Genomic DNA, 27,963 nt, shown 5'->3' with positions numbered 1-27,963 from the left:
GGTTGCTGGCTCGTCGATTTGGCATTGACGCTAGCCAAGTTTAGTCTAGGCTTTTTCTTGGCATCACGTGACGTCTAGTTTTCCGGGTCCTGGCCATGCCCCCCATGCCTCTGCGTTCCGAAGCTCTCACTACTTCCCACGGTCAACGCGCTCCCACAACAACGCTTCCACAACACTACACCCTCCCTTTCACTCCGCCCACCGGCGTCTGGGCCACAACCTCCGACCCACTGACATGCTGGCAATAACACCATAGGCTACTGCCTCAATCCTCTTAATTTCGGGTGGACCAGCTCCACGAACGGAGCCGCAGCAAACCTCTCGGCGCAATCCATACTGCGAAGCTCGCCGACCGAATGCGCACGAACCCTACGATTTGCTCCGACAGAAGTGAGGAAGCGCTGGGGTGCTGGACAGGATAGATAAGGTTGCAGAGCAGCCTTGGGCTGCAGCAGCTTCAACCATGGCAACGCATAATGTGGAAGCCATGGCCTCGAAGCTGGAGGATCCCGCGACAGGTAACTTTTTCCTCTACTACGTGTCGCTGGTGCGCTTCTTGGAGCATTGTCGACTGACGGTTTCCACTTAGATATCCGGATAAAGGCCAATGTGGCCATCGATATACGGGACAACATCGAGAGCTACTGCCAGGGCCCGCAGTACGGCACATTCTTGAACCACCTGATACCCGCTTTCCTCGCTGTGCTCGATGGAAATCCCGTCTTCGTTTCCACCTCCGCAGAGCAGGTGAGTGTGCTTGTGAGCCGGGCTGGCGTCAACTGACAGTCTTCCAGCGACTGCGCAATTGCATCCTTGAGATCCTTCACCGTCTCCCCATGACCCCGATCGAAGCCGTCGAGCCGCATGCGACCAAAGTAGTGGACAAGCTCATGGGCTTAGTAAAGACCGAAAACGAGGATAACGCAGTCCTGTGCATCAAGATCATAATGGATTTCTTGCGACACCAGACGAAGGCGCTCGCAGATCGGGTCCAGCCTTTCCTCGACCTTATTCAAGAGATGTTTGAGTCCATGGAACAGGTGGTGCAGGACACCTTTGACAACCCCTCCGCGGCGCCGGCAGCTCCAGTCGTCCCTTCTACGCCTTCGAATCAACAGTACTCCCAATCTCCTCGTCCAGGTTCGCCAGCAACGTCACTAACAGCTGGCTCCTCGGGAGACATCGGATCCGAACAACAACAGTCCGTTATGCTGTTAAAGGGCATGCAGTCTTTCAAGGTTCTTGCCGAGTGTCCCATTATCGTCGTATCGCTTTTCCAGGCATATAGAAGCTGTGTCACTAAGAATGTCAAAGCTTTTGTGCCTCTCATCAAGAGCGTTCTCCTTCTGCAAGCGAAGCCGCAGGAAAAAGCACACTTGGAAGCGAAGGCGCAGGGGAAGATATTTACCGGAGTCAGCAAAGATATAAAGAACCGTGCTGCTTTTGGAGACTTCATCACCGCTCAGGTCAAGACAATGAGCTTTTTGGCATATCTTCTCCGCGTCTATGCGCAGTACTTGCAAGACTTCCTACCCACGCTGCCGGACATAGTGGTTCGACTGTTACAGGACTGCCCTCGGGAGAAGTCAGGGGCACGTAAGGAGTTGCTCGTCGCTATCCGGCATATTGTCAATTTCAATTTTAGGAAGATTTTTCTTAAGAACATCGATCTCCTCCTTGATGAGCGCACCCTGATCGGCGATGGGTTGACGGTGTACGATACCATGAGGCCACTGGCGTATAGCATGCTCGCCGACCTCATCCATCACTTGCGCGATCATTTGACCAAGGAGCAGATACGACGCACAGTGGAAGTCTACACGAACAACCTCCACGACTCTTACCCGGGCACGAGCTTCCAGACCATGAGCGCGAAACTCCTCCTTAACATGGCAGAGTGCATTGCCAAGCTGGAACCCAAGGAAGACGCGCGCTACTTTTTGGTCATGATCCTGAACGCCATCGGTGATAAGTTCGCCGCCATGAACCGCCAGTATCATAACGCCGTTAAGTTATCGGAGCAGTATAAGCCGCCGTCCATTGATGCCGTCCCCGAGAACCATATGGCCCAGAAGGACCAACCGCCAGACTGGGATGAAATAGATATCTACTCTGCGACTCCTATCAAGTCCCAGAATCCTCGTGATAAGAGTTCTGATCCTATTGCGGACAATAAGTTCCTATTCCGGAATCTGCTTCACGGTCTTAAGAACATGTTCTATCAGCTCCGGGCTTGCAACCCGTCCAAGATCAAGGAAGAAATCGATACTGCCAACGCCTCTGCGAACTGGCATGAGGTCTCGTTTGGCTACAATGCTGAAGAGGTGGCTGTTCTCATCAAACTCTTCAGAGAGGGCGCGAGGGTTTTCCGATATTACGGTACTGATAAACCAGGAGCGGACATGCAGGGACAGACTCCGGTCGATGCCATGGCCATCCAACAGACTATGCAGAGCGGAAAGGAGGAGAAGGAATTGCTCGAGACCTTCGCAACCGTCTTCCACCACATTGACCCGGCCACCTTCCACGAAATCTTTTCGTCAGAGATCCCTCATTTGTATGACATGATGTTCGATCACTCGGCACTGGTTGCTGTTCCTCAATTCTTGCTCGCTAGCGAGGCCACCTCGCCTAGTTTTGCAGGCATGCTTTTGCAATTCCTCATGGACCGAATCGAGGAGGTGGGGACTGCGGACATAAAAAAGTCGTCAATATTGTTGCGGCTTTTCAAGCTATCCTTCATGGCTGTCACGCTGTTCGCGTCTCAAAACGAGCAAGTCCTTCTACCCCACGTGCGAGCGATCATCATCAAATCAATCCAACTCTCCACCACCGCCGAGGAACCTACGAACTATTTCCTCTTGCTCCGCTCACTCTTCCGCAGTATCGGCGGAGGACGCTTTGAGCATCTATACAAGGAGATTCTTCCGCTGCTTGAAATGCTGCTTGATGTGTTGAACAACCTCCTCGTCAATGCGCGCAAGCCTTCCGAACGAGACCTGTTTGTAGAACTCTCCTTGACGGTACCAGCCCGTTTGAGCAACCTGTTACCTCACCTATCGTATCTGATGAGGCCCTTGGTTGTAGCCCTGCGTGCTGGCTCGGATCTCGTCGGTCAAGGGCTGCGTACGTTGGAGCTTTGCGTCGACAATCTGACAGCCGACTATCTAGATCCCATTATGGCGCCCGTCATTGACGAACTCATGGCGGCCTTGTGGGACCACCTCAAGCCGGCCCCTTATAGCCATTTCCACTCACATACCACGATGCGCATACTGGGAAAGCTCGGGGGCCGGAATCGGAAATTCATCACTGGCCCCCCAAACCTCGAATGGAAGCCATATTCTGATGACGCGTCGTCCATTGACATTCGACTCATTGGATCTACGAAAGATAGAGCTTTTCCTGCGGCCATTGGAATCGACACTGCTATAGCCAAACTGCATGAAGTCGCAAATCCCAAACAACCAGCTGCGCAGAAGTCCGATCCATTTACAAAGCAACAGGCGTTTCGACTTGTCATGTCACACACCAAACTTTTGGTGGGATTTGAGAGTCTCCCCGACGACTTTGCGCAATTGGTGCGGCTTCAAGCCACTGATCTGTTGGCAAGAAAAGTTGATGATGGGGTGGACATCTTTGCGACCTCTGATCGCGGACGGTCCGTCAGCAAAAAGAATGTCGAGCAACACACTCTCAAAAAGCTGCTCAAGGCTTGCTTATTCGCGACGTCTTTGCCGGACTTGGAAGCCGATGCAACAGCCATGGTGACAAGCCTCGCTCAACACTTCACCCTCCTGGAAGTAGGGAACCAATTCGCCACGCTCAAGCACAAGGCCAAACCGTTCGATGTCAATTCCGGGGAGGGCCCTGTTCACATAGATACCGATGTCTTTGTCGATGCTCTTGTGGAGTCTCTGTCATCGGACCATGCTATAGTGCGGGATGCCGCAGAGCGTGCCATCCTCACCATGCGCGATTCGGCAAGGGTCATATTCGGCTCAGAAGACAACCTGAACAAGTTTCCATACTTTGACGAGATCGCGAAAAGCTTTTGCCACTGCTGCCATGCCGAAGATTGGTTTATGAAGTCCGGAGGGACTCGGGGGATCTCCATCCTCATTCACAAGCTCGGCCTTAGCAGGGAGTGGAAGATCAGATGGCAATCTCAACTCATCCAGGCACTGAATTTCGTCATGAAGGACATGCCAGCCGACCTGAATGCGAGAACGCGAGTGCAGGCTGAGGGGCTGATCCTGGACCTGATCCGCTCGTGTCATCAGACCACATCCAAGGAGGACCTGGAGAAAAAGGACAGCCATCTCCTCAAACTTTGCAAACAGCTGGTGGGTGACTTGGCACATATGAACAAGCATGTGAGAGATGCCACACAGAAGGCGTTCCACGTCCTCGCTGAAGTCACCGGCCTTGGGGTTCACGAGCTGATACTGCCCGTGAAAGACACACTCTTTATGCCCATCTGGACAAAGCCTCTCCGCGCACTACCTTTCAGCATACAGATTGCATACATTGACACCATTAATTTTGGGCTCAAGTTGCGCCACAACATCCTCGAATTCGACGATAAACTGAATCGGTTACTCATGGAATCACTAGCCCTAGCCGATGCTGATGACGAGGGATTAGCGAGTAAGCCTTATGAGCAGCGGAATGCTGAGCATATTATCAACCTCAGAGTTGCGTGCATTCGCCTCCTCTCAACGGCTCAGAGTTATCCTGAGTACAATACGACCCCTCCGAACCAGACATTCTTACGCATCATTTCCGTGTTCTTCAAATGTCTTTACTCGAAATCCCCCGAAGTCGTGGATGCGGCAAATGCTGGCTTGTCTGGCGTCATCTCCGCCACCAACAAGTTGCCGAAGGATGTTCTGCAGACTGGACTCCGTCCTATCCTTGTAAATCTTCAGGATCCACGGAAGCTTACAATCGAGAATCTGGATGGCCTAGCGCGGCTGCTGAAGCTGTTGACCAACTATTTCAAGGTGGAAATCGGTACCCGTTTGCTGGACCATATGAAGAACATTGCCGATCCGACCAGCCTGCAGAAAATCTCCTTCACCATGATTGAGCAGAACCCGAGGATGAAACTTGTTACAGGCATCTTCAACATCTTTCATCTCCTTCCTCCGGCCGCGGTGTCTTTCCTGCCCCAGGTAACAGAGCGCGTGATTGAGTTGGAAACGGCACTGCGTCGCACCCACTATAGCCCTTTCCGGAAACCGCTGGTCCAGTTTCTGTGCCTTTATGCTAAGGATGCGTGGGACTATTTTGCCCCTCATCTTCGCGATCAGGCGCGTGGCCGGTTCTTTGCGCAGTTGCTCGAGATGCAGTCCAGCGGCGCGCTGCGCCAGAAGGTCGCTGAAGATGTGCCCAAGTTCATGGAGGCTTTCCAGTTCGAGGGACCGGAGAAAGAAAAGTGCCGAGCGCAGCTCAATGCTATCCACATTGCCTATGCTATGACTCAGTTCGACGAGACCAGCAATTGGCTCGTCTCTAAGGAGGGCCTGAGGAAGGTGCTCTTTGATGTCGCAAAGTCCCTCGAGAAGAAGCTCCGTGACAACACACTGGAGCCGGAGCTCCGGCTCGCCGCAGAACAGGCAGGCCACCAGGCTTTGGCCATCTTCACAACATACCTCAAACATGAACCCCAGGACATCGACTTCTTCTTTGAGCTCATAGGTGCTGCCACCGCTTGCCAACTGAAGCAGGGGCCGCACCTCTTTGATTTCATCTACACGCAGATCATCTCGAGCGGATCGGTTGAATACTGGAGGACCGTCGTACACAAGTGCTTCGATCTGTATACTGCGCGTACCACGACACCGATGACCAAGGCGTTCATGTTCAGGTATATCGTCAACCCCATCTTTGCGATGGACATCAAACGCAATTGGGACAGCCTGTTTGGCGCCACGAAGGGAACCAAGCTCATGGACCGTGCCATGGTAGACTTGATTCTCAGCCGACTCTGGAAGCCCCAAGCCGTAACTGACCTCGCTGAAGACACTGCTCAGTTTGGTGTCGACCACTCGCGCATGGAAGAGTTCCAATTCACCACACTGCTTCTGAAACACCATTCTGGAATGCTTGGAGAAGTGCGTCGAGATGTTATCAGGTTTGGCTGGCACTACATCAAGCTCGAGGACATTGTCAACAAGTATGCGGCTTATGTCCTCATCGCCTTCTTCATCGTCGTCTACGATACACCAGCCAAGATCGCACACCAGGTCTACCAAGCGCTTTTGAAAGCCCATCAAAACGAGGGGAGAGCACTTGTGATGCAATCGTTAGAACTCTTAGCGCCAGTTCTGACCAAGCGCATGGCGACACCTCCTGGCAAGCAGAAAGCTTCGCTTCCACAATGGGCTCAGGCTCCCCGTCGCATCTTGGCTGAAGAGAGTTCCAATCTTCAGGGCCTAATGAGTATATTCCAGTTCTTAGTGCGGCATCCGGATCTCTTTTATGAGGCTCGCGAGCATCTCTCGAGCATAATGATTACCTCCCTCTCCAAGATCGCTGCTCCGCCGAATAACCCATCAACGGAAGGGAAGAAGTTGGTGCTCAACATTTTGAGTCTCATCAAAACGTGGGAGGAACGCACGGTGAACGGATCGGGGTCCGCCTTGTCTCCTGAAGCGTCGGTGGGATCTCCTGAACAGCGCAAGAGGAGAGCCGACGGAACACTTGTGGCTCCCGGACCGCTTCCACCTGGATTCGTTGCAAGTCAGAGCATCCGCATGATCCTGATCAAGTATCTGATTCAATTCATCGCCTATCTTCCTGAACGCTACCCTGTCGCAACACCAAAACCCAAAGAGGGCCCCGCCCATTCCCCGGAGGCTTGCAAGAAGGCCGTGCATCTCCTGCGGGACCTTGTTCGGTTGTACAGCGATCTGGATCTGGACATCCTCCTCACCAAAAAGATTGAGGAGATTCTGCTAACTGAAATGACCCAAGACAAGGAGAAGATGGAGGCGTTCTATACTCGCATGATCAATACGCTGCAGATTTGCAAGGTCATTGTCAACATCAAATCCGACGAGTGGGTACTCGAGCGCATGAAACTGTGGGAAAAGATACTGGACAAGGCGGTCCGCTCAGAGCATGCCGATGTGCAAGCCAGCCTTCATGCTGCGGACGATACCCCCGAGATGAAGTTGCAACCTACCATCAAGCGGATACTGGAAGTGATGCCAGAGCCGGTTACGGACGAGGAGGGCAATTTTGAAGAATCTCCGTCTACAGAGTTTGTCAATTTCTTGGGCACCGTGGCTACGGAGGCACTCTCCAACTCCTCCTATATCTGTGCTGTGAACATCCTTTGGACACTGTCCCAGAAACGACCGGAGGAGATCGATCAACACATTGCACAGATCATGAAGGCGTTCCAAGGCAAGATGGCTAAAGATCATCTGGCAGCCACCATGCCGCCACAGGCAGGAGTTGGCCCACCACCAGCGAACCTCGACCCTCGCGAGACGGAGATCCAGACGCGGTTGATACTGCAAGTCATCGACATTCTTGCTTCCCGCATGAATGAGCTTGGAGAGCACCGCCGGCCCTACCTCAGTGTCCTCGCCTCTTTGGTGGAGAGATCGCAGAGCGAGGAGGTGTGCAATAAGATATTGGACTTGGTAGAGACCTGGATCTTCCACTCGAGCGAGCCAGTCCCCACGTTGAAAGAGAAGACAGCGGTCCTAAGCAAGATGCAATCGTTTGAGCAGCGCCAAGATCCAACCCTCTTAAATCGCTTCTTGGATCTTGTCATCCGCATTTATGAAGATCCCAAGATTACACGGTCAGAGCTCACGGTTCGCATGGAACATGCCTTCCTTATCGGTACCAGAGCGGTTGATGTGAAGATGCGGAATCGGTACATGGCCATCTTCGATAAGAGCATAAGCCGGACGGCGTCCAGTCGCCTCAGCTATGTCCTTGCATCTCAGAATTGGGAGGTCCTTCGCGACAGCTTTTGGCTCAGCCAAGTTATTCATCTCATGTTTGGCTCCGTCGAACTGAACATGCCAGCTCAGCTGCACGCGGAAGACTTCAAGCTCTTGCAGCCCAGCACTCTTTTTGGCACGTACAAGCAGGATGCGCGAATCGCAGATGTCATGGTGGACGATGAGCTTGAAACGCTTGTCAATAACCAGCGTCGTTTCTGTAACCAACTTGCCGATGTGAAAGTCCGCGATATCTTTGAGCCTTTGGGACATCTGCAGCATGCAGATCATGGTCTTGCTCACGACATCTGGGTGGCTCTCTTTCCCCTGGCTTGGACCGCCCTCACGAAAGACGACCAAAATGATCTGGAAAAAGGCATGGTCACGCTGCTCACCAAGGACTACCATTCGTCACAGATCGACAAGCGGCCAAACTGTGTTGCCACTATGCTTGAAGCCATCGTCCACGCCCGGCCTCGTATCAAGTTCCCTTCGCACATTATCAAGTATCTTGCGAGAACGTACAATGCATGGTACACAGCAGCCGTATACATGGAAGAATCTGCCATCAGTCCCATAGTTGACACAGCGGAGGTTCGGGAGAGCAACCTGGACGCGTTGCTAGAGATATATGCTGGTTTACAAGAAGACGACCTCTTCTACGGCACCTGGCGTAGGCGCTGTCAGTTCTTAGAGACGAATGCTGCGCTTTCATACGAGCAGTGTGGCATCTGGGATAAGGCGCGCGAGATGTATGAACAGGCTCAAACCAAGGCACGAACATCTGTGCTGCCTTTCTCGAGGGGCGAGTACATGCTCTGGGAAGACCATTGGGTCATCTGCGCTCAGAAGCTGCAGCAGTGGGAGGTCCTGAGCGATTTCGCCAAACACGAGAACTTCAATGATCTCTACCTGGAGGCAACATGGCGCAGCTTTGACATGTGGCAGAATCCCGAACAGCGCGAGCAACTCGATAGCATCATCAAAGCCGTCAGCGATGCCCCGACTCCTCGTCGTGTCTTCTTCCAAACCTTCATGGCCCTCCTCAAACTGCACAACAAGATCGAGAGCCAATCGGAGTTCAACCGCCTCTGCGACGAGTCGATCCAACTGTCCATCCGCAAATGGCATCAGCTGCCGCGGCGTATCACCAATGCGCACATCCCCATACTGCAGCATTTCCAGCAGATGGTCGAGCTCCACGACGCCAGTCTGATTTGCCAAAGCTTAGCTGCGACTACTCAGGCCAATCTGGACCACAAGTCTCAGGAGCTGAAACTCCATCTCAGCACCTGGCGTGACCGCCTACCAAATTTCTGGGACGACATCAATGCGTGGCAGGACCTTGTCACATGGCGCCAGCACATCTTCCAACTGATCAATGGTGTCTATCTGCAGCTGCTGCCGGCGAATCAGAGTAATGCGACCGGAAACTCGTATGCGTACCGTGGCTACCACGAGACAGCCTGGATCATCAATAGATTCGCCCACGTCGCCCGTAAGCATAATCTCCCTGAAGTGTGTATTGCACAGCTCAGCCGTATATACACGCTGCCCAACATCGAAATCCAGGAAGCTTTCCTCAAGCTGAGGGAGCAGGCTAAGTGCCATTACCAGAATCGGGCAGAGTTGACTAATGGCCTTGATGTGATCAACAACACAAACCTGAATTACTTCGGCAACCAGCAAAAGGCCGAGTTCTATACACTGAAGGGAATGTTCCTTGCTCGTCTCGGCCAGAAGGTAGATGCGAATGAGGCATTTGGTAGTGCCCTTTTCTTCGACCTCAAGCTCCCCAAGGCCTGGGCCGAATGGGGCCGTTACAACGATATGCTTTTCAAGGAAGATCCAGCGGATCTAGAAAAGGCAGAGGCCGCGCTTTCCTGCTATCTGGAGGCTGCAAGTCTGTTCAAGAATGCTAAGTCGAGGAAGCTGCTGGGCCGCGTGCTTTGGTTGCTCAGCTTGGACAATGCGCAGAGGCGGCTTGCAACGAAGTTCGAGGAGTTCAAAGGAGATACCCCTGCATGGTACTGGATCACGTATATCCCGCAGCTTATTCAGAGCCTGTCTCGTCCAGAGGCACCCATTGCGAGACAGATTCTCGCGAAACTGGCAAAGACCTATCCCCAGGCTCTCTACTGTCATCTGCGAACCGCAAGAGAGGACATGGCAGCGCTTAGGAAGCAGCATGAGATAAAGGAGAGGCAGAAGCAGGCGCTCGCACACCAGCAACAGCAACAGCAGGCGCAGAGCTCACCAGCTCCAAAACCATCACCAGATCGACCCGCATCCGCCGCCGGCCCTGGCGCTCAACCCACCCCCGGCGACACAACAAAACCCACGCCCAACGGCACTCCTAGCGTCAAGGTTGAGAATGCGACCGACGGTCCTGCACCCGCATCGGCATCTGCGCCTGCAGCTACTGGTGCAGAAGCCACTCCAGCGCCGCCGCCGCCGCCGCCGAAGAGGCCATGGGACCACGTCGAAGAAATCGCCCAGATTCTCAAGACGGCCTTTCCACTGCTTGCGTTATCGATCGAAACCATGCTTGACCAGGTTCAACGGAACTTCAAGTGTCAACCGGACGAGGATGCCTACCGCCTCATCGTTGCCTTGCTCAATGATGGTCTCTCCTATGTCGGTCGCCAGCCAGCCTCGTACACCCCTGAAGTACGGCTTCCCCCTTCGACTGAGGCCAACATCACACGATTTGCGGAGTCCGTTCTGCCAACACACATCCGAAAGTCGTTTGAGATGGATTTTGTTGTGCACAAACCTACCATGTACGAGTACATACAGAAGCTGCGCGTCTGGAGGAACCGTTTCGAGGAGAGACTGGACCGCAGGAAGCTCTCCGTGCCGCTGGAGACCTTCACACACCAGCTAAATGAGTTCCGCTTCCTCAAGTTTGACGACATTGAAGTGCCCGGGCAGTATCTACAGCACCGCGACAAGAACTCCGATTTCGTGCGCATTGACCGCTTCTTGCCTGATGTCGACTTGGTTAGGGGCATTGGCGTTTGCCACCGCCGTCTCAAGATCCGTGGCCACGATGGAAGTATCCATCCCTTTGCTATCCAGTATCCTGCAGCTAGAAACTCCAGGAGGGAAGAACGGATCTTGCAACTCTTCCGCATCTTCAATGTCATATTATCCAAACGAAAAGAGAGCCGTAGGCGTAATCTTCAATTTCACCTGCCGCTCATCGTACCCATTTCGCCTAGCATGCGTATGGTACAAGATGATGCCTCCTATATGAATATGCAGGGCATTTACGAGGATTATTGCCGACTCAACGGCATCAACAAGGATGAGCCGGTGTTATTCACTATGGAGAAACTTCGTGCTCTTCAGCCTGTAAGTATTGCTGCTCCATCAACACTCAACGACAACTAACATTACGAAGCAAAAGAACGTGGATCATGCGAACAACATACGCGTGGAGACATTTGCGGCAATCCAGGAGAAGTACGTGCCGCCGACGATCATGCTTGACTATTTCCGCTCGACCTATCCATCCTTTGACGAGTATTGGCTGTTCCGCCGCACATTTTCGTACCAGTTTGCGGCACTCACCTTCATGACCTACGTCATGCACATGAACGCACGTCTCCCGCACAAGATCAACATATCGCGCGGCTCTGGTCGGGTGTGGGGCACTGAGGCAATTCCTAGTATGGCGGGTCTGAAGCCGATACTGCATAACAACGAGTCCGTGCCATTCCGCCTCTCGCCCAACCTGCAAACCCTCATGGGTCCTCTCAACATCGAGGGCATCTTTGCACCAGCCATCATGAGCGTTGCGCGCTCTCTCATCGAGCCCGAGGGTGAGCTCGAGATGCAATTGGCTGTCTTCATGCGCGACGAGGTGACGCATTGGTACGCGAGCCAGCGGAAGGAACTTGGGCCGGATCTGCTGCGCGACGGCGTGTCGAATAATTCGGACCTTATTGTCAAGCGGGCGACGAGTCTGGGAAGCTTGCCTACTAGCGGCAATCTGCCGGCGAACCAGACGGTGGTGGACCTCATCAGTCAGGCGGTTCATCCGGTCAAGTTGGCCATGACGGACCCGTTGTGGATGGCATATTATTAGAGGGGCGGAGGGAAAAGAAGGATAGGATGATTTTTGGTCTTTGAGGAGTATAGTCGGGTTCAGGAGTTTGGCGTCCCTGTGTTGGCGGATTCTATAGGGAAAGAGTACCCCCCGGGATGTTTTGCATGGTGTTTGGCGTCCCTCTCTGTGGATACCAAATACTGCTGGAGTTCTAGTTCGTCACGATGTATTATCTATGGCGATGGTTAGCTGGGGATGGCCAGCCAGCACGCCGTTCGAAGATGGAAAGGCGTGCCTGAGGCTGCTATCCTTTTGGCATGATTGATGTATTTGAAGGCTTGCATGGATTGGTGTTTTTCTATGTGAGTAATATGGGGGTTTCGAACGCCGTAGTGTTTTAATAGATGGCGCTTTTGTGTTCAGTAGTTTGATTTGGCCTCAAGCATGCATGGTGTGTAGTGGGAGGAATCTTCACTGTATGTTCGTGAAATGGAGGGCCGTTAGATTTGGTAAGTTGGCGGCGGTACGTCGAGGTCCAGGTAGGTTTGTTCGCCTGAAGCACCGGAAGCAAAGAGGGCACAATTGTTGCGCGATGAGGGGAAGCGTAGGCGCGAGCAAGAGTGCGCGGACTGTTTGGGAACATGGTGCGTATGACGATCTTGAATGTTTCCCTCGAGGTAGCCAGTTGAAGTCTGCACTTGGCGTGGAAAGCCCAGGGGTGAAACCGTTACGTATCTTTCATAGTGACTTATGACTGAAATAGCTTGCTTGGATGGTTGGGTAGCTAGGCAGTTAATTCTGCCGTGTTCGTGGGATCTCACAGCGGAGTCAGTGAAGATGACGACGTCCGTAAAACGAGCGCCGGACTTCCCGAACGACGTATCATGATGACTTTGAACTGCCATAGAGCGTTGAAAATACTAGTGGAGTAACACAAGGCCAGCCAAAGTAACGGGCTATGGTTGAAGTATGATTAATCTGGTGCGTCACTTCAATAATACCTGCGCCTTTGGGTTCGAGAACTGCCGGTGAGAAATCTTGTTGATCCCTTCACTCAAGCTCTGGCACATAGAATTCAGGAGAAGCCACTCAAGTAAAAAAAATAGTAAATTTGGCGTCTGCCGACCTTCACGCCGTAGTCCTATATTAGCATATACGAGAGCTATACCATCTAAGACCGACGACCACTCTGCCCAACTTATTCCGAAGCGTTGGGCGAATTATCGTTTCTATCCAAATTGCCATCTCTGCAGCAGAGATGCGCCACGGTACCATCCCAGACCAAATCATCATCATTTTTCAGCCGATGTCTACTGCAATGCAGAGAAACGCCCAAGTTACTGGAAGCCTCCGACCCCTCAATGCCATATACATCACCCCAGCTGCCCTTACCCATTCAAAAATTGGCCTTGGAAGTCTTGGGGGAGGTTTGTCTTTACCAGCTCCAACTCTTTGGATAAGTTCAGTCGAACGTCCGTACTAGGATCAAGGAAGCCGAGGGCAAAGGAAGGCGGCTTTGGGCCGGCAGTCGCTGCCATGTCGAAGTGGACGATCGTGGATGTGAGCTGTGTCTGGACGGCGAACGAGGGACTTGGTAAGGCAACGCCGTCCAGAAAGTGAAGCTCATGGAAACCTTTTGCAGCGAATGTTCAATAGTTGCAGAGCATCAGTTCCTCTGAAACACAGATTATTCTTATTCCATTCATCGTACGTCTTCGTTACACATAGAACGGTGGATTGAAGAGTTGAGACAAAGTGTTTGTAACATACAGCTTACATAATGTGGAGGATGGCATCAGAACGCTTTTCTAAGAAGACTTCAAATGAAATTTTCAAGCCTATCAACCACTGAGAATGCACAAATATGCGTAGGCTGGAGTATCAATATAATTGTATTGTTTGAGAACTCGATAAGGAGCAGTTGACATCTAGTCACTGCAAAGAATTGAAGATTGAACCAGTTTTGAAAAGCCACCGCCCTACAGATCTTGCATTGTACGTTTAGTTGCCATCCCAAACCTTGGGGCCAGGCATGACGTAGGAGCGCGGGTTGTTCCACTTGTTGAAAGCGATTCCGGGGTCGCTGGCCTTGTAGACACCGGGAATCTTGACCTTAGGCTGCGGGTTGCCTCCGCCCGGGCCCTCAATCTTGAGCTGGTCTTAGGAAGGGTTAGTGAGACTTCATGACAGAAGCAAACGGGGCAGACATACAGCATTCAATGTAGAACTGGGCCTTTCCAACATGGCCCTCGTGAAGACCGATGTGCTCGACACGGACGAGGTACTCTCCAGGGGGGATCTTCTGCTGAATGGTCCACTCAAGGCGATCCTTCTGCCAGCTGCACCAGCTGTTGTCGTTTCCGGGGCTGCTCGGGTTGCAGAGACCGTTCTCCATGACCTTGACCCAATCACCTGAGCCATCGTAGTCCTTGACCGCACCAGGTGCCTTGGAGATGTAGACAAAGCCGGGGCCGGGGTGCTCAATGAACTCGTTGTTGAAGAGCTTGAAGCCAATCTTGTCACCGGCCTTGACAGTGTAAGTAGGCGTGTTGCCAGGCCTGGCGCCCTTGTTGCAGCGAAGGTCCGGGCTGTTCATGAGCTCGCTGGGGAAGGATGGGTTGTAGGAGTTGCTGTTCTTGCGCACGTAGGCATATTCGCCGCCGATGCTTTGACCATTGACAATGAGCCTGTTGAAGATGTAGTGCGCTTCGGTGAGCGGCGCCAGCAAGGCGGCGAGAAGGACGGCCTTCATGTTTGGAAAGAAGAGAAGAGAGGGAAGCGGAGTGCTACGGTCCTGCAAAAGTGAACACCGACGCTTCTTCACCGTGGCTTTTATACATATATGCTCGAAACATGCCTTTCCTCTCTGGGGCTAAAGGTGTTTCGATTGGAGGAAATATTCCCAAGTCGCTTTCTACGGGTTGTTAAATCCTGTTCCATCCACTAATTCTTCTATGTACGCTCTAGGGTTTTTCCCGTCGGCCTGCAATCTGTTTCATATTGCAAAGGATGGTGGAGTGGTAGCCAAGTCTATGCGCCAAGTTCCGGATATGTTCGGGTGAAGGTTCAACCCAACCATGGCATTTGCATCCGCGTTTCCCATGTTTGCCAAGATCGGGGGAACATATTGGACCGTCTAGAAACGACGGAGCCGAATGCCGGTATTTGATATGCAGGCAAATGACCTCAGAGCCGGATTATGTAGGCGTTGCCTTGGGTGTAAATGCAGCCCTGTTTTCGGGGAATTCTCGTATTCGGGGAGAGGCGAGGCTGTCTGCGTGACCAGTTTGGGAAGAACGGTAAACTGGACGAATAACTCCTATTGCACCGGTCATCAGGCTTGCAGAAGGCCAAGGACTTGTACAAGACGTGAATAATATCTGCCATCGGTAGGGGTATGGACTCGCGATCTAATGATCGACACAATTCGCCCTACAAGGACCGCTTCGTCACAGACTATGGGATGGTATTATTAGTACGGAGTACCAGTGGATTCTCGCGCCGAGCTCACCATGTTTCCCGATGTTTCAGGTTCCGTGTCTCCTACTCGCTTGTTGTTTGTTGGACCACGAAACAGTCCAGTGGATCTGGACAATTATAGCGCATTCCGATATTCCATTTCAGGGTGCCGGAGAGTACGGGCTTTATGTAGAATAAGGCTGAACGCCCAGAATAATAAGATCCTTCTAGGTTCCAACATTGCGATGACAGAGGAGTGCCCCAGTAATTGTTGATCGACATCCCTCATAAACAATGCGTCCCTGATTGCAACTTTGCCAACCCGAGCCACCGAGCCTCACTGGCCTTGTATATGTGGAAGGGAAGAAAGACCCCGGCAGTGGAATGAGGATTGCGTACTCCGTACTGAAAGGCGTCATTCCAGAACGGGGTGATTTCAAAATAATTGTCCACGAGCAACGGTTCGTCAGCGCTCTTCAAGATGAATGTTCAATAGATCGTGGTCGACACGCACCGCGGAAAAACCGGAAGGGAATGAAGGGAAGATAGGCACACCGGAAAAGCAGTGCAAATGCACTCCCGCATGGATTGCTTGTAGCTCACCGGGTACGACTCTCAGTTGTGGAGACGTGAATGCTGACTAGAACAACGTTTCCTGAAGCATGTACGCAATTGGGTTGAATGTTTCAGGCACCGGAGTCACTACACGGTGAAGGACCCAGTGCAAAATCGTGAGCTGAAAATCGCTGTCAAAGCGTCCTCATTGCCTTTAGCAAATACCGCTGCTTGGAATTCCCGTTGTGGATATTTATAGTCAGAATATCCCGCTTCCGCGGGTAACGGCCTCATGAAGGTATAGCGTTGCGTCTACCTGAAGCACCCAGCTGTAGGAAGGTGTTTCAAGTTGTTGGAAGCTTTCGAAGGGAACATCTACCGCACCAGCGATGGGAATAGTGTACCACTAGACCCCTTTTCTTTTGGAAATGAACAGTTGGACGAGGGTTCGAGGTTAATGAAGTGTCTTCTTGAAGGCGGAAGAGTGAATGTCTAGGAAGAATAATTACATAAGCGCTTACAAAGCGTGTTTTCCGATTTGCTCTGTTTGCACTGCCCCACCATAGAACCCCACCATCCCGAAGACTTCAAGCAACGAAATTTATCTCATCCCCTTGGACACACGCAACAAAACAACAACAATGGAGGCGCAAATCGAGGAGTGGCAGCAACGTGCCGAGGCCCTGAAGCCTCTTAACCTTAAGCAGCTCGAAGGCCCTCTAGCCGAACTGGACGCCCATCTTACCTTGCGCACACACATCGTGGGATACACCATCACCGATGCTGATACCACTGTCTGGAGGACCTTGCGCGAGAACCGCGTGGCACATGCCTACATTAAGCAGAACTTGATGACGAATCTGTGCCGGTGGTTCAGGTACATTGAAGAGGCATATCCCCAACAAGCTGCGCTCCCAGAGCGACCGGCGAAGTCCAAGGACGACAAAGGCAAGGAGAAGAAGAATGACGAGGGTGCCAATTACGACATTGGCTTGCAAGATGTTGGTGATGGGACTGGGATCGTGACTAGGTTCCCTCCGGAGCCCTCAGGATATCTCCATGTCGGACACGCCAAAGCTGCGCTGCTCAACGACTACTTCGCACACGAGAAGTACAAGGGCACCCTCATCCTCCGATTCGACGATACGAACCCTATCAAGGAGAAGCAGGAGTTCCAGGATGCTATTGTAGAGGATCTGGCACTCATGGGCATCAAGCCGGATAAGGTCACCTACACGAGCGACTACTTCCAACAGCTTTACGAGTACTGCGTTCAGATGATCAAGGAGGGAAATGCTTACGCTGATGATACCTTGCAAGAGAAGATGAGGGAGGAGCGCATGAACGGTATTCCTAGCGAGCGTCGCGACTCTAGTGTTGAGGATAACCTGGCGCGCTTTGAAGAGATGAAGAAAGGGACAGAGGAGGGCATCCGATGGTGTATAAGGGCCAAAATCTCGGTAGACGACCCGAACAAGGCCATGCGTGATCCCGTCATTTACCGTTGCAGCCCGGAGGTGCACCATCGCACTGGTGACAAGTGGAAGATCTACCCGACATATGATTTCTGCTGCCCTATTGTTGACTCCTACGAAGGCGTTACCCACGCTCTGCGTACGACCGAGTACAATGATCGCGACGCCCAATACCAGTGGATTCTGAAGGCTTTGAAGCTTCGTCACGTCTACAACTGGGGTTTCTCTCGCCTCAACTTTGTAAGAACGCTTCTTTCTAAGCGCAAGCTCACTAAGATCGTGGACACTGGGTTTGTTGATGGTTGGGATGATCCGCGTATGCCAACCGTCCGCGGCGTCCGCCGTAGGGGTGTCACCATTCCCGCTCTTCGCGAGTTCATCCTCAAGCAAGGCCCCTCCAAGAACATCGTGAACCTGGACTGGTACAGTTTCTGGGCAACCAACAAGAAACACATCGATCCTATTGCTGGGCGCTACACGGCTATTGCCGACGCTGCCAAGGTTCCTGTCAAGGTTGTTGGAGCTCGTGAGGGCGTCACGACCGAGGAGAAAGACAAGCACGCGAAGTTTGACCTAGGCAAGAAGAAGGTGGTCTACAGCTCGTCCATCCTGCTCGAGCAAGCCGACGCCGCGTCTTTTGCTCAGGATGAGGAAATCACCCTTATGAACTGGGGCAATGCCTTTGTGCGCAAGATCTCGCACTCCAGCGACCCTGCCGCCTCGCCGGGCCAGAAAACCGTTACTGGTCTCGAGCTCGAACTCCACCTGCAAGGCGATGTTAAGAAGACCTCCAAGAAGGTGACCTGGCTGTCCACCGACCAGAATCTGGTTCCTGTCCAGCTGCACGAGTTTGATTACCTCATCACGAAGGATAAGCTCGAGGAGGGGGATGAGCTGGAGAAGTTCCTTAACCCAAATACGCGCACAATCACGCACGCACTCGCGGACTGCAATGTAGCTGAGCTGAGGGAGGATGATATTATTCAGTTTGACAGGAAGGGATATTTCAGGATTGACAAGGGCTTCAAGCCTGGTGAGGATGTGGTGGCTTTCCTGATCCCCACGGGCAAGAGCAAGTAAGCGATGTGTTGCTATATGCAGTATACGACATATAGAAAAGGGAATGCTAAGGATAATGCCCAAATTCTTCAACCGAACTGTTTCCCAAGGTTATCGCTGTACACAGGCAATACCAGTCGAACACCTTGAAGCTTATACAAAACATTCAATACCAACCAGAAATGCTGCCATGACCCATGCCGCCCCGCAGGTCAATTCAGTAACATATGAATGCGTGGAGCCTTCCCAGACCTATGCTCATGCAGAAACAAATGAGATCCTAATCCTTATTGTACACGTAGCGTTGAACTTCATTCAAGAGCGACGAACTGCAGTCATGACAATGCTACTGAACTATCCAATGGCCCAGACGTTACACAGACCTGGCAGTTTTCTTTATCATTGTGGAGACCCGATTGAAGAGAAGAGGGGCATAAAAGATCTTCGGGCGGTATAAGTAGGCGTATCAATGGATTGGCCATCGAAGAGATATATATTGCCTCAACTGTAAGGTCAGCAGCGAACATCCATGCGCATTTCAGAAACCAGTGGATGGCATGGCGGGAGCTACATCTGAATATTCCAGTGTCCGTCTGGCAATTCCGTCACAATGTCTTCCACTTTCTGGACCCGTCCTTTAACCGCTATTAAATTTGGCTTCGTGGAACTGGCAACAGGTGTGCGAGAGCTTGCTTACCGCATATAGGTCATATTGACGGTTTCAGCGATCGTCGTAGCAGGCTCACGGTGAAGCATCTCCTATAAGGCCAAAGGACCAGCACGTCTGAGCATATACGCAATCTAACCTTTCACCAGGGGCCGAAGTAGACGTGTTCAGATTGTCCGTATGGTATGGTTGGAATAGGCGCAACGCTTGTCGATTGTATAATGTGTCAATGCTAACCGTGTGATGTGGAGAACTTTGAATGCTTCAGTATGAGCACATTGTTCAACTACACTGCACGGGAGAAGAGCTAGTTGTTACTGCTGACTGCTGTTTCCTTGCGCTCATTGTCCTCTCACATTGGTCTGGACAATGTCATATGGCGCGCCAGAGGCGGTTTATATACTCCTACTGGCTTGCCTGAAGCTACCTGGTTCCCAACTTGTATCGAGAAAGGAATACAACCCGGAGATCAACCACACACTTTCGACTCGTATTATCAAACTCCGCCATCAGAGCATCATGCCCTTTCGCCGACTTCCCCGCCTCAATTCCGCCGCTATGACCGATCATTCGGACAACATGAGCGACCATTCCGTCGACATGAACGAGGGATATTTCCGTGAGACCATGAATCTGATATTCCCAGGCATCGATCCAGCCTGGGACCCAGATCTTGAAGAGCTCATTGGGTTCCTCTTGCAAAGTGGCGACACTGCTCGGATCGGGAGTTACCCTGTCGACCTCGAGGAAATTGCCACTGAATTACGGTCAGAGGACGAGTCTGAGTGGACGCTCGACGAGCGGGTGGTAATCTACGTTGTCGATAACCTGAAGCATATCAAGAGACTGCTACAGGCGAGGTTAGATCGGGTTTCGCTTGATTACGATGATATCATCTCGGACTCGAATTTGACGGACAGCATCATCAGCATTCGAGCTCAAGTGCTCGAAGAGCTGCTCGTTGCTGCGGCATGCTGTGCTCGACATGGCGCGATGGGTGATCGTAGAGTTGCTCGGGATGAATATGCGCAGCACGCCTCGAGTGCCGCAAGTCTCAAGGAGCGGATAGATGAGAATATCGAGGCCTTGGAGGAGCGTCTCTTCTACAGGGAGTTTTCTCCTGAAGAGGTCTATGAGGATCCAACCGAGCTAGTGAATGCGGGTTCAGACATCCAGGTCACCGATATCTCAACCAGGGTGTCGTCGGCAGAGGCCAAAGATCAATCCTGCCCTGTTTGCCAAGGGGATTTTGAGGATGCGTCGGAAGTTCCGGTTCGTCTTCGCTGCGGCCACGTCATGGGCGCCGAATGTCTGAATCTCTGGGTTAACAGCACGCAGGTCAACCATAACACTTGCACGCTTTGCCGGGCAGAGTTGTGCCATCCGCGGCCCGGTCAGCGCCGCTATGAACAGATGCGACCGCAGCTTGTCCGTTCGTTCTGGCGAGTCCACGCTTACAAGCCGGAAGACACGTATGTTGATATCCCCCACGAGAAGGCCATTCTCCGATACATGATCACAATCCTGGCGGCGTTCTCGAAACAGCTTGCTGGGGTTCTCGCACAATTGGCCCCCTGATGGTAAGGTAACATCCAGTGATTCTCACGGGCATCAAGATAGCCCACGAGTGGCTCACGCGAGAGCGGTGAGCTCTAGAAACTGCTGTAAGCCGAGCTGATGATAGGCAACTCAAGCAAGAGAACGTTCTTCTGTAAATTCCAATAGCTACCTTCGTCGCTGCAGATATATGATTATCTGGCGAGATGCAATAGACACTTTTCCTTCACCGATGACCATAATCTCTTGCTGCGAGTGTAACGATGTGATTGCCTACCGGATTGAAAGCAGCCTGCGGGAATGTAAAACGTCCGCATGGCTCTTTGAAATCTGTTTGCGATTAGCCCTTCAGATGCAGAGATTCACGAACAGTGATATGAAGTGCATGGGGCATACTTGTCCGGAGCCTGCATTGTACAAGTGACTGGCCTTGTTTGACGACAATGACATTATCACCATTCTTTATGGCTTGAGCAGAGGATGATGCTTCCATGCCTTGCACAATGATGTTCAGTGACCTGTATCTACATAGTATACCAGGTGAGACTGGTTGCAAGTCCCCAGCAACGAGGTCGCACAGCACGTCCCAGGTCGCACAGGCGATGTTGCACCACTGCAGCAAAGGAGCTGAGGGAAATGCCGGAGTGAGAACTCTCAACAGGTAGGTACTGAACCTTTCAAAGGGAATTCGATCTTGACTTTGTGGTGACGAGATGACGGGAGAGGAGGCCGAGGAAGTACAATGCTCGTCCCCATTATTGATTATTGATCGCGGGGGACAGTGATGATGTCGTCATAGCTGTGGATAGAGAGATCGAGGGGCAATAAAACCTGATTTTATTATTTCAATTTTTCATGGTATGATCGAAGCAGGGGAAAGGGTTGGAATTGGTGTACTGAATGCGGTCGTGCTCGGGCTTGGCGGAGGTGGTTGTACGGGCAACAACAAACACCGAGCCAGGATCCAAACCTACACAAACATCGTGACCATCGACCGCTCCACCCCTCCACCCCTCCACCCCTCCACCGCTCGCTCCGTCGCTCGGCCCGCCCGCGGTGCTAAAGAGGCTCGACCGCATATACCTTTTGGATCCCATTATTCTGTCGCCGTAGTGCCAGGTTCAGGCACTCTCCTCCCATCGATATCCATCTACATCTCTCTACACACTCACGCAGACACTCAGACACGTCGGCCCACCCCGCACGCGTTCGCTCAATCCCCTCCGCAATCGCCATTATTTCCCTTATTATAGTCCTTCGCTTTGCACAGAGACTGCCTCTGCTGTTTGCTCTTATCCTCGATTGATACCGTCTGAATGCCCTACTACAACGCGCACGCATACAACTACCGATAATCTCTTTGGCCATGGCGCCGGCCGCCCAACCACTACCCACCCGCTTTCCCTGCTGGTGCAAGGCAATCTATTCCTGGGGAGGCGAGGTGAGTGAGCTTCTTCTGTGTCGGTGCGAGGCTCGCCTAACAACGCCTCTAGACGAAACGCGACTTGGGCTTCATCGAGGGCGACCTCATCGAATGTCTCAATGCAGGTGACGGGTCCTGGTGGATGGGCCGTCTGAAGCGCGACCGGCGCATGGTCGGCCTGTTCCCCTCCAACTTCGTCGAACTACTCCACGAGGATTTCCAGCCATGGAGCCGGAATGCGAGTCCACTCACCCACAACCGAGGAAGCATATCCCGGCAGAACAGTGCCCAACAGCAACCACAGAAACAAACTCCACAGAAGACCAAGAGCATGTTCAGGAAGCCCTTCACCGCCTATGCCGCGGCGGGCTCGCCCAATCCTGCAGCCGCTGCGCGAGAAGTCCAGAAGGCCGGAGGCAGCACCCATGGAAGCCTCAAGGTTACCCACAAGCCCTACTCGTCCATGAAAAGGCTATCCACCGAAAGCCGTGACTCGAACTCGCCGGCCCCGCGGCCGCCTTCCAACCTCAGAGCGGTTTCCCCTCGTCCGTCGTCAAAGCGTTCCATCGCCCCGCGTGCCGTGTCTCCTGCACCACAGTCCAACTTTGACGCCTACTCCAGGGCAGCATCTCCAGCTCCACCTGCACCTTTCCAGCCGACCTCCCGCGGACCATCCCCCATCCCCCGGCACGACTACAGACCGCACTCGCCCAGCCTATCCCCAGCCGCTTCCTTCCAGTACCAGGCATATTCACGGGGACCCTCCCCAGCACCACAGGAAGATTACCGGCCCTTATCTCGCGCAGCTTCGCCTGCTCCATCGTTCCAGTATCAGGCATATTCTCGAGGCCCATCGCCTGCCCCATTTGAAGATTATGGGTCACCTCCCCCACCCCCACCGCCTCCGCATCGTGTTCCCTACAATTCCCATGGAACGCCCTCCCCTGCGCCATCTCCCAGAGCCTATCCTAGCCCAACCACTCAATCTCCCGCCCCACACACTCCGGAGCCTCGACACCGTAACTCTGGGAACTTTACCCCCTCTCCATTGACCAATGCCATGAACGACATTATGTCCTCGTTGCAAGACATGACCATGTCACGCAGTGCGCATACGCCTGACGAGCCCCCAACACCAGCTAATCCATGGTCACCCGAGGCATTTGATCAGATCTATCAAGCGTCCGCGAAAAAGGTCCGCGCACAAACAGCACTGGAAATGGGAAGCCAGCCTGCATATGCACATGAAGAAGGTTTCAGGCACCGGAATAAGAGCTGGGACGATGGGCCCCCTCAGGTGCAGAACTACGTGCAAACGATGGAGAGCAGGTTGAGGCAACTGCAAGCACAGGAGTCTCAGGGTCGTCCGGACGATGAGTTATTCATCCCTCCCGATTCGATTGGGCCTCCCCCTGCTGTTCCCCCCAAGAACCCGTCGTATCAGGCAGCAAGGCCAACGTCTTCCAGCGAAGATGCCCAGCAGGAGGACATGGTGCGGAAGCGCAGCTCACGATTGCTTCGACACCGCAAGTCTGCGTACGAGATAGGACGTAACGTGCTGAACCGAACCTTCACTACAAAGACCAACTCCACAAGTACCACACACACGAGCCAAAGTACGAATCGAAGTTTAATGTCCGGCTACTCCGCAACCAACATGAGTGCCACCAGTGCGGGCAGCTACTATCGTAAGAAGCTGTCAAAGGATCGTCCTCTCAGTGCCATGGAAGATGTCGATGCGACCCCTAAGGCGTACGGCTTTGACAGTGGGCGGCCCGAGACGCCATTTACGGGAGTGACCTACCATTCAAGTCATGCCTCTCAGCCTCGGCCTGAGACGCTCCATCAACAGAGCAACAGCTGGTCTGGGGAAGTGAAGGAGGGGCAGGACCCCCTCGGTGGGCTTACGGCGCCTAAACCGAAGAAGAGTGGCTTTTTCCGCAAGATGATAGACACAGCAAAGACCTCTGCCGCCAACGCCCGAAGCACCATTGCTGCTGGCTCATTAAGCAGGCCCGGTTCGCGCGCCGCTAGTCGAGCGGCCAGTCGTGCTGCGAGCCGCGCCGCTGGTCGCATCGATGACGGAACTCCAACCGCTATCGCCGGTGGTACTGCTGTTCAGTCAAATGCAGCTCGAGATATGGGATTGGGTGGTTCCATTGACTGGGTTCAGGTTCGTCGCGATGTGAATCGCTCCAACTCCCTCAGCAGAAATGAACGGCGAGAACGAGCAGATCGCTGCACCATGCTCGACATTCCCGTCATAAATCCCGTCGATATTCTGTACGAGTCAGCCGAAGGAGACGAAGGCCTAGACGGATTGCCCATTACAGAGCCGACGGACTTCACAATGTCAAACCTTGCATTAGTCGACAAGAGTACAAGATTCGTGAACAGCATTCCTCTTGGTACCACACCCGCTTCTCTTGCTCAGGGTTATGTCTGTCGGCCATATAGGAGCGATGTTCAACGTCTGCGAGCCATATTCACTTGGACTAGTGAGCGGATTCGCTGGGAAGAGGACTTCGAGGGCGAAATTGACACCCGGCTGGTGTTGCAAAATAAACGAGGCTGCTCTCAAGAGATTGCAATCCTAGTCGCAGAAATGTGCACTGCTGTCGGTCTTCACGCAGAGGTGGTTCGCGGTTATCTCAAGACTCCAGGGGAAACACTTGACCTCGAGAGCGCGGCCCGACCAAACCATTTTTGGAACGCCGTCATCGTCGAGGGGGAATGGCGCATCATGGACTGTTCCCTTGCAGGGCCAACCAATCCCAAACGTGCGCTCTACTCTGACGTTGGCTCCCAGACCGCAGATCCGTGGTACTTCCTCGCTCGCCCGATGGAGATTTGCTATACCCATGTGCCTCTACTCCCAGAACAGCAACATATATGTCCGCCGCAACCGCATGAGGTGTTAATGGCTCTGCCGTGCGCCAGCCCGACATACTTCAAGCATCGATTGCACATGGTCGACTTCGACACGAGTTTGCTAAATCTTGACAATCTGGAAGTGGCGCATATCTACATCAACGTGCCTGAAGATGTAGAATGTGTGGCAGAGGTAGAAGCAAAAGCCGTTACGCAAGACGCTGATGGCGATTATTTCGAGAGCGGCGACATTGTGGAGAAGCCTGCGTTGGCACAAGCAGAGTGGATAGCTGGTCAGAAGCGCTATACTGTTAAAGCGTTGCTTCCAGGAGATGAGGGTCATGGCGTACTGAAAGTATATGCCGGACCTCGTGGCCTCATGGTAAGTTCTTGTCCTTCCTTTTGACATTGCGTTACTAATTAGCACCAGCACTCCAACAAGCACAACCCCCATTCCCTCGCCCTCGCACTGCCCATCAATCATACGGGCACCAACCCGCCATATTCTTTTGTCACCCTGCACCCCACTCCTCACGCCCAGCGACACGACCTCTATATCGCACAGCCCCAATGCGCTAACCTGGCCCTGAATAATACCTACGTCTTCACCGTCCGCCAACATCCATCTTCTACTAAAACGCGCTCCAACTCCCACGACAGCACTGCAAACAGTGGAGGTGGCCGCATCAGCCCCGCGCCCTTCGGAATCACGCGTCCTACATCTGCGATGAGCGTCCATTCCATTTCCGCCTCTGGCTCCAATTATTCCTCCAACCCGTCCACGTCCTCGTCTGGCGCGAACCTACCTGGGACACACGCGCTCAAACCAGCAAAACTGGCCATACAAACGCCATCAGGGAAAATTATCCGGTTGACGCGCAAAGCAGAGCATATGACTGGAACCGGTGGAAAGAGTGAAGATGGCACTCCTGACCTGACATCGACATGGGAGACGGTGATCAAGATTGGGGAACGAGGGGTTTGGCGCGCACTTGTACTGGCGGATCGGAGTGCGAGGTGGTGCGTTTTCGCGCAGTGGACAGGGCAATAGAAAACGATTGCACGCTTTCGCCATTCGATGTTTCAAGAGCATGGCCATGACTGCAGTTGGTCTTTATTGATGAAGTTTGACGCCACGTGTACGATAACGATAAAGATTAGATCTTGGTTCTTTCGTGTACCGTGTATCTGCATGTCTGGGTCTAGTGGCGCGAGAAACCTATAATGACATACGGAAGAAGTGTTAGGGCTGAGCGAAGGAGTAGGTGGGAGTAATGCAGACGAGCTCGGGATGCGTGCTTTGGATGTTTCCAGGCTCACGATTAGCGTTTGTTAGGAGTGTCTAGACTGGCACGGACAGCCCGTAGTAGCTCGACTATGTCAAAAACGCCGAAACAATGCAGGGAATTCGTACTTGTAACCAATCTGAATGAATATGCAAAGAAGGCTTGACTACGGCAACTATCCGGGTGATGGATCCGCATCAGTCCGTGGAGGCGGGACATGAGACGCCGTTTTCTCAAAGTACCGAAAGAGGCGTCAAGACTTCCTTACCGAAGATCTGGCGGTCAGAACAGCATTGTGCGATAAAACCTGTTAGTTACAAGCTGCGGAAGATGTTAAATCACTGGCGCACTGTGCCGGCAATTCACTGCACTTCAGTCCTCTTAAGCTTGAAAACGTCCCATAGTGTCATTCCATTCCATGATAGTAGCTAGAGCTACGGACCCATAACCCATCTCAAACCGCTGGAATGTTCCATATCCATGTGCTACCCTCCATCGGCTTCACCGCGAATAGATCCTGATTGGTGTGGCAAAGCCAATACATTGTTTGGATCGCCGTGCTTTCGAGAAAAGTTAGCTTGCGTCTGCTCGAGATCCCAGCACGGAGCTTCATACCGCAGCCACTTTCAGGTGGTCGTGTCCAACGACTCATGGACCTCATCGCCGGAGGTGTCGTTCTTGTTGTTTCCATCCTCGGTGATGGTGCTGTTGGCGATGCCCTCGTAGCCCTGATCGGCAGCTCCCTTGTGCATATACCAGCAAGTGTAGTGCGTGACGCCTCCAATGCCTCCGGGGCCAACGGCGAGGTCCGTGGTGGGGCCCCAGGGACCCAAGATATGGAGACGGAAGGAGTTCTGCGGACAGCCCGGCGCACTGCGAGAGTGAGCAACGAAAACACACTTGTGATTCGAGTGAATGGAGAGATTTCTTGACCTACCCGTAGAAGCGGCATTGAGCACCAGGACGAACATAAAGCCAGTACGTAGGCCATCTGGCTTCGTTGCAGCCGAGATCATCGTAGAGAGCGTCGCGCAAGATGTGGTCGTCCGGAGGTTTGGCACTGTACCAACCGGCCATGCGTCGTGCTTGGGACTCGGAGGCGCCGGCGGTAAGGCCCAGGGCGGTCGTGATGAGCAGAGTGAGTTGCATTGTTGTGGAGAGTGCTTGGAAGACTAGTAAAGTTTGTTGAAAGAAGTTGTGGTTGAAGGGAAAGAGTGAAGGAGCAATGTTGGGACTCGGGAGGTTTTATATAATATGTCCTGGACTCGTGGGCCGTGAGGGCGGTGTGGGCAAATCACTTGGGTTGAATCGATGGCGGTGAAAGAACGTATGCTAAGGTAAGAGACTCTCCTATAAAAGGTAATAGACTTTCTCATGACGTAGTTGCGCCCTTTCACTTCATTAATACTAGTGCTTGTGTGCACATGGCCGGAGAGCCAGTGAAACATCTCAGAGCCTTCCTTGATCTGTGCCTGCTTTCGAACCGCTGGGAAGGTTTACTAGCAAAATACGGTTGGTCCACCTAGACAAATTGCAATGAACTCCTTCCTAGATCTGAATATTTTCCGCAGTGGTAGTACGGGGTGTGCG

At 52.8% G+C, this 27,963-nt stretch overlaps 6 protein-coding genes across 6 annotated transcripts; 4 read left to right on the top strand and 2 right to left on the bottom strand.

The window, feature by feature from the left end:
• Nucleotides 1–137: 137 nt before the first annotated feature.
• Nucleotides 138–12,445, top strand: EI97DRAFT_463935 (uncharacterized protein). The gene is made up of 4 exons (XM_033801391.1): nt 138–518; nt 590–747; nt 795–11,324; nt 11,374–12,445. The coding sequence occupies exons 1-4, from the start codon at nt 464–466 to the stop codon at nt 12,058–12,060; spliced, it is 11,430 nt and encodes a 3,809-aa protein (XP_033657395.1). The 5' UTR covers nt 138–463; the 3' UTR covers nt 12,061–12,445.
• A 1,502-nt stretch (nt 12,446–13,947) lies between these two features.
• EI97DRAFT_104181 (uncharacterized protein) lies at nt 13,948–15,095 on the bottom strand. The gene is made up of 2 exons (XM_033792912.1): nt 14,233–15,095; nt 13,948–14,180 (listed from the first exon to the last, which is right to left on the bottom strand). The coding sequence occupies exons 1-2, from the start codon at nt 14,771–14,773 to the stop codon at nt 14,023–14,025; spliced, it is 699 nt and encodes a 232-aa protein (XP_033657394.1). The 5' UTR covers nt 14,774–15,095; the 3' UTR covers nt 13,948–14,022.
• Nucleotides 15,096–16,617: 1,522 nt separating this feature from the next.
• EI97DRAFT_429639 (glutamyl-tRNA synthetase-like protein) lies at nt 16,618–18,746 on the top strand. The gene has a single exon (XM_033797487.1). The coding sequence runs from the start codon at nt 16,677–16,679 to the stop codon at nt 18,588–18,590; it is 1,914 nt and encodes a 637-aa protein (XP_033657393.1). The 5' UTR covers nt 16,618–16,676; the 3' UTR covers nt 18,591–18,746.
• A 1,009-nt stretch (nt 18,747–19,755) lies between these two features.
• On the top strand, nt 19,756–21,217 carry EI97DRAFT_438958 (uncharacterized protein; the record flags this gene model as incomplete). The annotated part of the gene is made up of 2 exons (XM_033799531.1): nt 19,756–20,708; nt 20,980–21,217. 2 exons carry the CDS (start codon nt 19,756–19,758, stop codon nt 21,215–21,217), a joined length of 1,191 nt encoding a protein of 396 aa, XP_033657392.1.
• Nucleotides 21,218–21,781: 564 nt separating this feature from the next.
• Nucleotides 21,782–26,547, top strand: EI97DRAFT_410621 (uncharacterized protein). Its single transcript, XM_033796708.1, has 3 exons — nt 21,782–22,234; nt 22,287–25,469; nt 25,518–26,547. The coding sequence occupies exons 1-3, from the start codon at nt 22,160–22,162 to the stop codon at nt 26,136–26,138; spliced, it is 3,879 nt and encodes a 1,292-aa protein (XP_033657391.1). The 5' UTR covers nt 21,782–22,159; the 3' UTR covers nt 26,139–26,547.
• A 452-nt stretch (nt 26,548–26,999) lies between these two features.
• EI97DRAFT_438956 (uncharacterized protein) lies at nt 27,000–27,522 on the bottom strand (the record flags this gene model as incomplete). Its single annotated transcript, XM_033799530.1, has 2 exons — nt 27,000–27,246; nt 27,311–27,522. The coding sequence occupies 2 exons, from the start codon at nt 27,520–27,522 to the stop codon at nt 27,000–27,002; spliced, it is 459 nt and encodes a 152-aa protein (XP_033657390.1).
• Nucleotides 27,523–27,963: the final 441 nt, after the last annotated feature.

Source organism: Westerdykella ornata (genome assembly GCF_010094085.1).
Source record: "Westerdykella ornata strain CBS 379.55 unplaced genomic scaffold EI97scaffold_2, whole genome shotgun sequence".
Classification (NCBI taxonomy): Eukaryota; Fungi; Ascomycota; class Dothideomycetes; order Pleosporales; family Sporormiaceae; genus Westerdykella; species Westerdykella ornata.
Note: the sequence above shows the minus strand (reverse complement) of the source record. Positions and strands in the feature narration are given on the sequence as shown.